At 49.6% G+C, this 13,931-nt stretch overlaps 1 protein-coding gene across 1 annotated transcript; it reads left to right on the top strand.

Annotated features, from left to right (window-relative positions):
- The first annotated feature begins 5,485 nt into the window (after positions 1-5,485).
- On the top strand, positions 5,486-13,359 carry KRT84 (keratin 84). The gene is made up of 9 exons (XM_090273212.1): positions 5,486-6,124; positions 7,286-7,494; positions 8,098-8,158; positions 8,628-8,723; positions 9,651-9,815; positions 9,983-10,108; positions 10,607-10,827; positions 11,283-11,314; positions 12,742-13,359. The coding sequence occupies exons 1-9, from the start codon at positions 5,543-5,545 to the stop codon at positions 13,080-13,082; spliced, it is 1,833 nt and encodes a 610-aa protein (XP_090129338.1). The 5' UTR covers positions 5,486-5,542; the 3' UTR covers positions 13,083-13,359.
- Positions 13,360-13,931: the final 572 nt, after the last annotated feature.

Raw genomic sequence — 13,931 nt, 5'->3', positions numbered from 1 at the left:
CCCTCCAGAACTTCCACAAGGGGAACTCCCTTAGTGAGGTGCAGCAATGACACCCCACCCACCCTCTTTCAAGAAGATGAATCAAGGCAAGTGGGGGAAAAGTGCCTCCTAGTGGTGGTCCAGTGATTCACACTCTATTCACCTGGGCAAACATCTGAGTTTCTTTCTCCCTGGGCCATGCAGGGTGCTGGAATACAGAGAGGATCAGGCCCGACCCCCTGCCCTGGGGAGGAAGGGAGACCCAGCTGCGTGAAGTCAGAGCTTCACTGTACTCCATTCTCCCCAGAACTCCAAATCCAGGCCCTTCTGGAGCACCCCTGCGAGGACCAATGGGGAACCAACCAAAGAGCCTGGGGAGGGTGGGAGAATCCAGAATGGAGCTCCTTGTCTGTCTGTCTCCCCAGAATGTCTTGCATTTCTTTGTCCCTCTTTTTACCTCCTCACCGGGGCCTCTCTTCTCCTGACAAGGCCCTACCTTGCCCCCACTGCCTCCTCCCTCGGGTGCTCTCTGCCCCCGGCCCCAGGGGTACTTGTCTCTCCAGGATCCCTTCCTCATCCCAGCCCCCTCAGGTGCACCTACTACTGCCACTCTTGGGTTTGGGGGAGTGGTTTAAGAAATGGCACTGTGCGCAGAGGAGGGACAACTGAGGACCACCAAGTGTGACAGAAGGAAGGGGGCTGGGCACAAACCACCCCAGCAGCTAAACACAATGCCGGGCACATGTCAGTGTGCAGCAAGGGCTCGTTGAAGCAAACTGACCTCACGCCCATACTTTTACCCTGGGCAGGTGAAGCTGTGTGGGTAATATGAGGCATCTGGATTAAACCTGGAAAAAAAATCATCCTGCCTGGAGTGTGGGGATGGGCCCAAAAAAGAGGGGTGCTTTTTCTCTCCCAGTAGGTGTTTAGATTCCATCTAAGGGCCATCAGTCTGAGAGGGCACACACAGGGGTGGACTCCACCTCTCCTACCATCCCCCTCCTTCTGCTGGGGGACTCCTGAGTTTCCCTCCTCACAGGGCAGGTCTCAGCATGAACACCTCCCAGTGAGGGCCTCTCTCCAGCACAAACTTGTCTCTGGGCAAAACGGAAAGACTCTGAAGAAGGCGGCTCTTAGTAAAGCCTTCTTAGCATCTGGGATTTCCCTGTTACCCTACCACCTTGCCCCTCACCCCTCCTCCCCTCCTCCCCTCCCTGCTGCACAGATGGCTTCAGGATGAGCCAGCCATCATTCCGCAGCTGCACAGGGAGGCGCTGGGCTGGGCTCGGCCAGCACATCTCTGGATTACATTCGGGCTGACTGACAGCAGTAAGAGGAAACTGTTGGAGCAGCAAAACCTTCAGCCTGGAGTTTCGAGGGCGACTCCTCCCCCTCTCCCCACCGGCCACCCCCTAAAAATGACTGATACATCATCTGGTGAAATGATGCCTCAGAATCATAAACTGCTGATGGCATCAGCTCATCCCAGAACAGGGGTTATGCTTGCCTGGTCCCAATGACCCCCACCCCGCCCAGCCTGGTCAGGGTTGAAGGAAACTGAGCCCACACATGGGACAGTCCCAGGAATGGCTGATGGGATAATGAACACCTGCCGGAGCGGGAAGGGGGTGGGGTACTGGACTGGACCAGGGATGACTACCTACAACAGAAGCGAAGAGGGGATTGTGCAAGACAGAGAAGAGGCAGAAGGAAAAGACTGAAGGAGGAAAGAAAGAAAACAGGGGGGAAATGGATGACAATAACCACACAGTATACACCCAAACACTTCACACTTCATCTGCACAGTACTGGGAAGTAAGGATCATTCCACTCTACAGATGAAGAAACCAAGGCTTAGAGAAGTTAAACAATTTCCCCCAGGTCACTCGTATACCATGGAGGGAGAGTATTTGTAGACTAGCAGTGCACAGTGACAATAAAAACTGATCAACACTTAGTTGGTTATATTATTGCTTTCTAAGTTCTCTACAGACAAGCAGCCTTTATTGCCTACCATCCAAAGCATAAGCCTGCCCCCACCCTGCCCTCAGTGCACACTGTCCAAGGTCACACTGCTGGCAGGTGGCAGCACTGGGACTGAACCTAGGTCCATCCAACTCCAAGGGCTGGGCCAGGTCTTCTGTCCTGGGCCTAGCACACTAGCTGGTGTTCTCTGTGCCATCCCTCCAGCTCCCCTCTCCCTTTCATCTCCACAGGGGTCCTCTGGTCCCCTCACCAGTCTCCTGGATCACTTTGCTTGGCCTCAGAGGAGGGGAATGCCCTTTTCCACAACCACTAGACTCAAGCTTCCAGAAGCCAGAGCTGGAGGGCAAACTGGGTTTGTTCCCCTGTGAGTATGTGAGTTTCTGCACCACCAAATACCTAAATTTCTCTTCCTGTTACACCCTGCTCCTGTCTCCCATTTTTCCTCCTGCTTTTAATCTTTGTGGTATATCCATTCATTCAGGAAAATTATATAACATGCCTACCACATGTCCCACGCTACTAAGCACTGGAAACACAGGGGAGAGCAAAGCACACAACATTGCCTGCCTCCTGGAGCTTTATTCCAGCAAGGGATGGCAGTCTGTGAGCCAGCCAACCTGCGCAGGAGAGGATCTCAGTGGTGAGGATGCTACAGAGAGAAGGGAACAGGGAAGAGAGACAGGCAGTACATGGAGGAGGGGTTTAAAATAGGGGTGACTTACGATCAAAGACATGGAAGAGTTGAGGGCCCTAGCCATGTAGCTGTTTGAGAAAAAAGAGTTCCCAACAGAAAAAAGAGCAAGTAGGAAAGTGTGTGTGGCAGGCGTTTTCTTGCCTGTTGGATGGGCAACTAGGAGGCCAGGGCGGCTGAGGGTGGCGAGGTCAGTGAAAGGGGAGGGCAGACTGTGTATGGTATTTACTCTGAGCAGGATGGGGAACCCTTAAAGTGGTTTGAGCACAGAAATGTCATGATCTAATGTGTTCTTAATGGATGACCGACTGTGGTGTTAAGAAAAGACTGAATGAGACAGGAGGACACAGGGAGACAGGCTGGAGGATACATCAGTAGTCCCTGTGAGGAGTGATGAGCTTGGGCCCACATGGTGGCAGTTGGAGGTGGTGAGAAGTTGTAGGGGTCCAGATACATTATGAGGGCATGATTTGCCACGGATTGAATGTGAAATATGGAGAAAACAGAGGAATGAAGGTTGCCTCTCAGATTTTTTGGCCTCAGTTACTATGGGGGTAGTGAGCCTGGCAAGTAGAACATATTTAGTATGAACATTTGGGAGAACAGTTTGTGGTATATTAAGGTTGGGATGCTTATTTGATATCCAAATAGAGACATTGATCTAAGTATACGTGTGGAGCCCTGGCCAAGTGGCTCAGCTGGTTGGAACATCATCCCATACACTAAAATGTTGTGGGTTCAATCCCCAGTCGGGGTGCGTGTGGGAGGCAACTGATCTATGTTTCTCACATTGATATTTTTTTCTCTCTCTTTCTCTCTCTTTCCCTTCCTCTCTCTCTAAAATCAATGAACATATCCTCAGATGAATTTTTTTTTTTAAGTATACATATGGAGTGCAGAGGGGAAGTCTGGAATAAAGACAGATAGGCCTTTGGCAATCTTCAGTGGACAGAGAGTATTTAAAGTTATGAAGCCATATGATCTCACCAAGGGAATGAGGATAGAGAAAACAGAGAAAAGGTATAGGGCTGAGTCCAAGAGTGTGGCAGTGCCTAGAGGTTGGAGATATGAAGAGGAGCTGGCCAAGAAGACTAAAAAGAAGCAGCGAGTAATATGGCAAGAAAATCAGGAGAGTGTGATGTCTGGAAACCAAAAGGAGAAAGCGTTTCAAGAAAAAGGAATGACCGACTATGTCAAATACTGCTGATAGGTCAAGTGAAACAAGAGCTGAGAACAGAGCACTGAATTTAGCAACAGGGAGTCCACCAGTAATCTTCACAAGAAGCATCCTCTCGTTATTATTTTTCTGCCTCTTCTCCCATTAGACATATACCTGATAACTGGGTTTATGAAAAATAGTAGTAAGCTAGGAACAGAAGGGTACTTCCTCAACTTGATAAGTAATATCTACCAAAAAACCTACAGCTAACATCATGCTTAATGATAAGAAACTTGAAGCTTTTTGACTAAAATTAGAAATAAGGCAAAGATGTCTCCTTCACCATTGCTTTTCCACATCAGACTGAAGTTGTAGCTAAAGCAATAAGGCAAGAGAGGAATAAAGAGGTATAGCAAGTGAGAAGAAAGAAAGGAGCTCCAGTCAAAAGCACATATTCCCTTCCAAGCATAATCCCAAGCATCCCCCAAAATTCTACTATTCAGGTAAGCATAGGTTCCCCCAGGCGCAAGACAGATAAGACAAACCATGTCACCTGCTGGAATAGAAAAGGCAAACACCTGCTGCTGGGTCCTGAAATATTGTGTAATATTGATAATGCTGATAACAATATCCAGTGGCTTAGAACTCTTCATTTTCTATCTTGGTGCTTATTGCTTTATCTCTCTATCCTAATCAAAGAGTCATTAATAATTTAAGTATCCTGCTCAGACAGAGCTATAAATGAGCCCTCCTGTGTACTGGGAGAGGGGCTCAAAATCATGTGGCTGACTTTTCACACAGATAAGTGGCCAAATTATTGGTGTGCTTTGGCCTTAAATTATGCAAGAAAAGTATTGACTGGTGGAAGTCCTCAAGATTAATCTTTCCCCATCATCGTGAGGGCAGAGACCATCTTTTTTATATTTCAGTAACTTCAGTACCAGGCACAGTGACTGGGACATTGTAGGCACTTGGTAATTGTTGAATGACTGAGTGAATGAATGAATGAATCCCCTTTGAGTGTCTCAAATTAAGCATGTGTCTAGACTACCACAAATGAGCTTTACTAAAGATTGAAATTCTATGTAAACAGCCAAACCAGATCATAGAAGACAGATAAAATACTGCAAAAGGTTTTTGGACTTTTAATTCATCTACAGAGATGCAATAAACTGTATTCTCACCATACCATTTCTTACCAGGAGCTCTACAGACTCTGTCTCTCTTCTGCATACCCCATCTCATTAGGGGGTTATATCTGTATAGATTCATCCTATGTGAGCCTCCTGCTAGAGCTATTACCATCCTAACTTTCTGGTGGTTAGCCATACTTGCAGTGAAAAAGTCTATTGGATTTATGACCAAGCAAATTAATGTCCCCATAATGGCAATTGTGGTGGACTTGTGGGAAAAAATAGGACTATAATGCTTATGTGCTTATGTGTTTTTAATGTTTATAGGTTTGATATTATAGCTCTGATCCTAAGGAGAATAGGTGTGTCTGAGATTAGCTCATTGTTAAGGAGGTTACAGGCATGAAGAGTTTCTGCTAACGACCCAAGCTCATAAATGCATCCAAATGGCCTTTTCCATTTTTATGGGACCAATCCTCAAATCCCTACACACATAAAAGGGGTGAGAGGGATCCACTAGCCTCAGAGGGACTCCTAGCTCCAGCTCGCCCCACACTCTGCAATCGCTGCTTTGCTCTCATCCAGGAAGCCATCATGTCTTGCCGCTCCTTCCGAGTCAGCTCTAGTCGCCAAGTGGGCAACTTCAGCTCTTGCTCAGCAGTGGCTCCCCAGAACCTGAACCGCTTCCGGGCCAGCTCTGCCTCCTGCAGGAGTGGGTCCAGCTTCCAAGGCCTTGGTGGCCTTGGTAGTCGGAGCGTCATCGCCTATGGATCATGCTCACCCCGGATAACAGCTGCAGGCCCTCGTCCCATTCGCTGTGGAGTTGGCTTTGGTGCTGGCAGTGGAAGGGCCTTTGGCTTTGGTAGTGGGTGTGGTGCTAGTCTAGGTGTTGGGACTGGCAGTGGTATTGGTCTGGGCTTTGGAGCCAGCAGTGGCCTTGGCTATGGCTTCAGTGGTGCTGGCTTTGGCAGCCCTTGCTTTAGCAGCTCTGGCTTTGGCTACAGAGTTGGAGGACTTGGAGTCCCAGCATCCCCATCTATCACAGCAGTGACTGTTAACCAGAGTCTACTGACCCCTCTCAACCTGGAGATTGACCCCAATGCGCAGAGGGTGAAGAGGGATGAGAAGGAGCAAATCAAGACCCTCAACAACAAATTTGCCTCCTTCATCGACAAGGTACAGCTCAATATCTGGGTCTGGGATGATGAGAGCTAAAATGCATTCGGGTGTTCTTTCCCTCAAGAAGAAATGGCCCAGGCCTAGGGCATCAAACTTGACCCCTAGATCCTCCAGGTGTCCACCAAAGGCATTGCAGTATGATTTCCAGGTCACTCTGCTGCAGGGCAAGGACAACCCTGAGGAACACTGCCTGGTGGGATAGACTAATGCAGAGGTTGTATCTTCTGGAGGAAAGAGGAACATCCAGCCAAATATGAGGGCATCTGGACAAACTAAGACCTACTACCTAGTCACTTAGAACTACCTCCTAAACCGGCTGGAAATGCTAGGACTTTGACCAGGTGCTGGCTATTGTAGACTTTAAAGGTTTCCTTTGAGTCCCTCATGCCCTATTGAAGTTTTTGTAGTTCCTGAGGCTGGGTGCAGAATGGAGTACAAAACAAAGAACTCGTACCTCTATGTGGGGTACCCAGATTCAGCCTAGTTACCTAGATTGAGGGAAATAGTGGGCAACTGCCACGGGTAGTCACTGATCTTCAGACTGACGAGAGAAATAATAGTGTGGAGCTGACATCCCACAAACCATGTCTCCATGGGAATGCTCTGATTGTGCCTGAGATAGAAAGCTCACAGATGTGAGCTTTAGTTTCCTCATCTAAAATGAGGGGTGGGAGCAAATGATCTCTAAGTTTTCCTCCAGCTCTATAAGTCTCAGCAGATGGAGTATCTGGGATGGTGGGTATGACCCACCTCCTAATGCCATATCCCACCCCAAATGTACTTTACTTTGTTCCTCATTTCTGGTCATGGATGGCTGACATCAGTTTTTATAAAAAGACAAACCCCAGCTCAGGCAGAATCAGTCTTTTGAATTTCCTGGTGAACTGGGTTACCCCTTTCTCAGAGGGTAGGAAAAAAGTGGTCCTGAGGTGCTTTGGTTCAAAAGCCTCTGTTTGTAGCTGAGCCTGGCTGAGCATGAGGATGGTTTCAGAGACATGCTCTTCCAGGTTCTACAGAATTAAAGGAGGAACGAAAGTTAACAGAGGAGAGAACGATGTCTCCACAGTGTCAAGAGTCTGGCCATCAGAAGAACCAGCAGACATGCAGGTGACTCTGTCAAGCACTTCAATTTCTCTTTCTCTGCCCCTGTGGATTTAGGTGCGGTTCCTGGAACAGCAGAATAAGCTTCTAGAGACCAAGTGGAACTTCCTCCAAGAGCAGAAATGTGCCAAGAGCAACCTGGAGCCCCTCTTTGAGAACTACATCACCAACCTGCGGAGGCAGCTGGATGTAGCCAACAGCGACCGGGCCCGTCTGGAGGCTGAGAAGAACAACATGCAGGATGTCCTTGAGGGTTTCAAGAAAAAGTGAGTGGCATCTGGACCGCACTGACCAAGGATGGACAGGGGCTGGTCCCTGAAGTGACAGCCAAGCTCAGATGAGAGCACCTGGAAGAACCAGGGTTGAATGCTGGTTTCAATATCCAGCCTGGAGACAGAGGTAGAGGGCAGTGATACGTAAAGGAACAGGAGGAGGTCCTTCATGGGTCCTGAGGAAAAAGGAGACTTGAAATTGGCATGGATTTTTCCTAGTCCTAACTGTGGGGATGGGTAAATTAGCCCCAGAAAAAGGAGCCCTCTGGTTATGAGAACAGTGCCCAAGTTCAGCCACAAGTTGGGTCCTACACCCTCTACGGTCACGTGCAATGACCCAAAGTCTTTTCTAGCAAAGGAGCATAGTAATGAACTAGATTTTCAGACCCTACATTCTATCTGAGAAGGCAAAAGGGATTTGGTAAAAACCGAGGGCTACTGGTTCATGTAAGGTCATAAAGAAAGGACAGAGCAGCTGAGAACATGTAGATAGCAACAGGAAGCTGGTAACAGGTCTTAAGAGGCTTGCTGGGGAGCTGGAAGTCATTGGCTCTCAGTTCAGAATGAGAACTTACCCTCTTAATTCTTATCATCCAGGTTCGAAGAGGAGGTGGGATTTCGGGCCAATGCTGAGAATGAGTTTGTGACTCTGAAGAAGGTAAGGGAGAGCAATCGGTCCAGGCAAACTTCTCTTTCAGACAGGCAACGTTCTTGAGATGACCCAGGAAACTACCCAGGTGGCCCTGTGGTGTCTCGAACCACTCACACAGAGAGGAACCCCTAAGGTCACACAGGTTCCCTTCAAAGTTCTAATTTGGCCTCAGATTATTTAAAATCAGTTAGATTATTTAGGTGCCCTTCCAAGAGTCTTGGTTATCCCGATTCTTCTTGCCTTTAAATAAGCATCAGGAAAGGTCCAGCAGCCCTGGGGGAGCTTTTATGTTGCACGAGGAGAAGAGCAACAGTCACTAAGCTGCATTTCCACCCAGCGACTTCACCACCCATCCCACAGCCTGGTCTGGCCCTGTGGGGATTGATCTGATCTTCCTACCCTCTCCAGACTCCACAAAAGTGGGAAGTTAAACAGTACACAAGTAATGAGCATCTTATCTTTCTCTCTTATGCAGGATGTGGATACAGCTTTCTTAAATAAATCAAATCTGGAGGTCAACGTGGACACCCTAGCTCAGGAAATTGACTTCCTGAAAACTTTATACATGGCGGTAAGGGCCCATCCCCTCTGAGGCATATAAGATCAGTGCTTAACCTAGACTCCCTGGGGGCTTCATCTGGACTAGCAAATTTTCTAACATGTGCTAACATACATCTCTCCTCTCACTCAAATCTATATCTTCTATATGTTGATGTATCTACCAGTGGAGAAGGTAAGGTAAGCAGGCTTCTCAACAGCCTGACTTGGGTCTATGAGTAAACTCCTTGGATCTATGATCCAACCTCTTGTTGGTCAATCCAAAGACTGGAGTCTAGGAAGGTCACTTCCTATCTATTGATCAAAAGACTCTGGAAAATTGATTTTCTAGAAGATGTAAGAAAAATTGTGTTTGACTTAATCAGTCAAGTGAACTAACTCTCTTTTGCTTCATAAGTGGTCTGTTTGGTCTGGTGTAGACCCAGCCAGAGCTAAAAGTCTGGCTCTAAGTAGAAATGCTTTTTAAAAAGCCCACTTTAGAGCCTGTCTCTTGCAGGCCAGTTTCATACTCCCTGGTTCTATTAAGGACGTGGAAAATAAAAATTCCTAGACTGCCATGTTCTAAAATATTGTCAGCTCTCAATAATCCATGAATGGCACAGTCATTTTGTGGATAATCCAAAGAAAAGTTTAAGCCCTAGCATGGCTCTCACTGCTCTTTACCTAAAACCTAGTCCCCCATGGTCTTAATATTCACCAAAGCAAGTTAGGGCATTAAAGGGATGTCTCTGAATACATAACAAGAGTTTAAAGTCAAATGGAAATGGTTCTCAGTCATGTCTTTCTCTGCCCTTGGTTTGGATGGCCTGCTCCATTGTTTTGCTCTGAACTAATGAGCAATGCTCTCTGCTCCTAACACCACATCCTGGGGACCCTGAGGCAACCTCCTGGCCACTGATGGGACTCTGAGTCCATCTGTCTTACTGATCCTTCAACACAGGAAATCGAGTTGCTACAGTCACACATCTCAGAGACATCAGTCATTGTGAAGATGGACAACAGCCGGGACCTGGATTTGGATGGAATCATCACCGAAATCAAGGCCCAGTATGAAGAGGTTGCCAGGCGCAGTCGGGCTGATGTTGAGGCCTGGTACCAGACCAAGGTGGGCAGAGGCAGGCTGAAGAAGGGATGTAGGCAGCCCTGGGGTGAGAGACTCATATACAATGAAGTGTGCTCTGTGGAGGTCTGAGACTCCCAACTCAGTTGAAGCTGTGGTCTTAACTCAACCTTTGAACCCTCAAACATCCCCCTCTCCCCATCCCCCCGCAGTATGAGGAGATGCGGGTGACAGCTGGCCAACACTGTGACAACCTGCGCAACACACGGAATGAGATCAGTGAGCTGACCCGCCTGATCCAGAGGTTGAAGACGGAGATTGAGCACGCCAAGGCTCAGGTGGGCAAAGGAAAGTAGAGAAAGCCCAAGAGGGAGGAAGGCAGGGCTTTGAGATTTGGGGAGCCCCAGGTCTGATGACATGAGGGAGATCACTGGGACCCAGAAATGGAGGAATGGAGTGATTAGTCCAGGAAGACTTCCTGAAGGAGGAAAATGTGGAAGGGAAGGAGGGTCTCCCATATAGAAGAAAAGGCCTGGGGCTTACTTGAGGAGAGCCAGTGAAGGAGAAAGAATAGCTTCACTCTCTGCCCCTCATGACTCTTGGGGCAGCAGATATCAGGAAGTGCAAAATCAGTGGGAATGGGAACTGAAGAAAAGCAACACTGGCCCTGGTGACATCAAACTTCTGGATGACAGTCGCTAAGAAAGCATGCCACATGGGCTCCAACCCTGGCTTGGCACCAGACTCTGTTCCCATCAACAGGGAGCAGTGTTTCTAGCCCCACATGGGAATACCCTAGTCTCTGCCAAAACCCATGCAAACTACCCTCCCTGCAGCGGGCCAAGCTGGAGGCCGCGGTGGCCGAGGCGGAGCAGCAGGGTGAGGCAGCCCTCAAGGATGCCAAGTGCAAGCTGGCTGAGCTGGAGGCCGCCCTGCAGCAGGCCAAGCAGGACATGGCAAAGCAGCTGCGAGAGTACCAGGAACTGATGAATGTCAAGCTGGGCCTGGACATTGAAATCGCCACCTACAGGCGCCTGCTGGAGGGCGAGGAAATCCGGTGAGTGCTCTTCATGCGCCAAGAGGGAATGAGGTCAGACTTGGGCATCTGGACTAAGTAGGGGGAGCGGCCAGGTGAAGAACTGCTGCAATAAGCAATCTCAGCAGTAAGAGAACCTATTCTGCAAACATTAGTCAGGTTGACCCTGGAAGGGGATTAGAACATGACTCTGAATCTGTGCCTCCTAAAGGCAAGTTTGTAGATGGGCTGTACCTGAAACAGGGAGTTCTGCTTCCTTTGGTTAGCCTGTTTAAAAGATTTGGTTAGCCTGCTAACTAGTCCTGGGGTAGGGTCTAGGAAAATGTCATTTTTCAAAGCTCTCTGGATGCTTGTACAGCTAAGGGTGAAAACCACAAGTCCACTGATCTACTCAGCCAAGAAAGCCCTTCTGAGAGCAAGCAGGTTTTCAAGGAACGACACTACTTATTAACCGACTTCTTTCTTTCTCTCACCAGGATCTGCGAAGGTGTTGGACCAGTAAACATATGTAAGAAACTTAAGTCTTTTCCTCTTCACATTTCTTTCCTGGGGTCCATAAAATTTCCTTTAAACTCAGGCCCACACTGGGGTCAGGAGCCCAGGGCTGGTGTAGCCAGGATGGTCAGGGGAACACGAACCATCTGGCCCCTAAACTGGGAGCATCCCCTTAGCAGAGGTCTGAGATCTCTCCAGAGCCTGCCTTCTCCACAGTGAGCAATCGCCAAGGTTTGCAGGGCCTCCTAGGTGAGAGAGGGTTCCAGAAGAGTGGCAGCTCTTTCATTTTGAGTGGTCTTGTCCTTTAGGGACAAAAGCCATGGCAGAGGAATGAAAGGGCCTCTGCCAGGGAGTTCGCTACCCTCCTGATGGCAGGGGATGGGATAAGGCTGAATGGAAGTCCCCTGCTGATGCTTCTTCTACCAAAGTATTGGTTGTGCCCAATGCATGCAGGGCCCCATGCCTGGCACTGCAGGGTGGGGCACAAAGGAGGTGAGCCCCCACCCCTGCCCTCTAGAATCATACTCTTCTTGAGAAGGTGAGTCCTATCCACTGTCAGCCTACTCCTCAAAGGCACCATGGTGGAAGAAATTGACACTGGCAACCTCCTTTTGCTCACTCAGAAATAATGCATGATTTGCCAGAAGTCACATAGTCAGTGGCACAACCAGAATTCAAACCCAGATTTCTGCCTCCAAAAGCACAAATATATACAGATGTATGGTAGAAATGAGTGCTAAGCTGGGTGGGTCAGACAGTCAGAGTTGCAAGTACTTGAATGCCAGTGCCCGTGGCAGGGGTGGGGAGGCGAGGTAGCAAGGAATGGCTTTCTGTGGGAGGTCAGGCTGGGTGGAGGTCAGGAAGGATTCTGATAAGAAGAGAGGCAAGAAAGAGGGGCACTGCACAGATGAGAGCTGGTCTAAGCAAGCTTTAGTCCGATTAGGGTCCTGGGCCATGGAGGTGGGTCAAGTGGAAATCAGAGGGCTACAAGCAGGGCCATCAGTGGGTCAGAAGAGAATTGACAAGGGACTCATTAGAGAGGCAATGTGGGGACCACCAAGGGGCAGGATATAATTGGAAGACAGGAGCCTCATGGCTTCATAAAGGCTACTGCTCCAGCTGTCTGGGTAATGTAACTCACTATACTCCCGACAAAACCCAGCCTGACTTTGGCCATATGTGAATGAGAATCAGCCTATGGCTATGTGCAAACATCTGGGGAATTGACTGAATCCTTCCATTGTACCCTGAATATTTGACTCTAGTACAGCCACAGCCTTTGAGTCAGGCAGAGGGGGGGAAAGTGGGTATTGACTGTGTAGACAATAGGGACCACTTCCACTCAGGCCACTTCCCTGGTGCCACCAGCCCCGGCCCCCACCCCACACTGGGGAATGTGAAGGACTTGGCAGCCTCACTGACAGTTTCTTTCTCCTGCAGCCGTGAGCAGTTCCCGCGGAGGCATGGTATGTGGGCCTGAGCCCCTGGCCACCAGCTCCGCCCTCTCCCGCAGCGGAGGCACCTTCTCCAGCAGCAACATCTGTTCTGGTGGCATGTACGGCTCCAGCCTGAGTGGTGCCCAGGTTGTCATGGGTGGTGGGAACCTGCTAAGCACAGGCTCCCGGGGTTGCTCGGTGCTCATGGGGGATGCCTGCGCCCCCAGCGTCCCCTGCCCGCTGCCCACCGAGGGTGGCTTCAGCAGCTGCAGTGGGGGCCGTGGCAGCCGCGGTTCCAGCGTCCGCTTCGTGGCCACCACTACCTCCTGCCGGACGAAGTACTGAGAGCCTAGTGCCAGCCAGCCACTGCCCAAGGAAAAACCATCTCAGTGTCTCCTGCTCCTGCCCCCAAGGTGTCTGGACTCTGGGTTGGAGGAGCCGCCCCTCCTGCCAGGAAGCAGTACAGCTCTGCTTGGCCTGGTGCAGAGGAGGATGTTTTTCACCATCTAGATACTCCATCCGCTACCCCAGCCAGACTGGTTTCTCCCTGACTCCCAATTTCCTTCCTTTGGGTCACTCCTCACCATCCATCTGAACAGCCTCAAGAAAGGCAGATTCAATATCAAAAATCTGTGCCTGGGAGGAAAAGGAGCAGTCCAAAGCCAAAAAGAATGTCTTTGGGCACCATCACCATCCCAGCTTTGGATTAATTTGGAGAATGCCAAGTTGCCTGTCCACACTGCAGGTGTCCTTGGCCCACCATCCTTTGCTTCCTTCCTCTTTCTTTCCCTGGCAGAAGAGGGTTTCTTTCTTCTTCTCCTGACCCAGAAGGATCCACAGTCCTTGGTGGCCCAGGGGATCCCTTAGTACCCCGAAATGGTTCTTCCCCAAGGGGCATGTGTCCTGGCTGCTTCTTCTCCTGGGTTGTTGGTTTAACCCCGCGGCATGTGAGCTCATGAGGTGGGCTGGGTGCTCGTGGAGACGTGGGCCCTGCTACAGCCCACACACCTGTTGGTGGTGTGAGGGAGGCCCAGCCTTGTCCGCAGCAGGAGGGCTTATGTCTGCAAGCTCCAGGGAGGCCTGGAGAGGGGTGGGGTATCTGTTTGTACTGTTCTTTGTGTTCCTGGGTTCTCAATAAACTTGCCGCACTAACATCAGTAGGACTCTGGCCCCTTCTTCTTCATGCTAGGGTAA

This window comes from Furipterus horrens, unplaced genomic scaffold (assembly GCF_987537825.1).
Source record: "Furipterus horrens unplaced genomic scaffold, mFurHor1.1.pri manual_scaffold_4, whole genome shotgun sequence".
Taxonomy (NCBI): domain Eukaryota; kingdom Metazoa; phylum Chordata; class Mammalia; order Chiroptera; family Furipteridae; genus Furipterus; species Furipterus horrens.
This window is presented reverse-complemented; position numbering and strand designations above follow the sequence as displayed.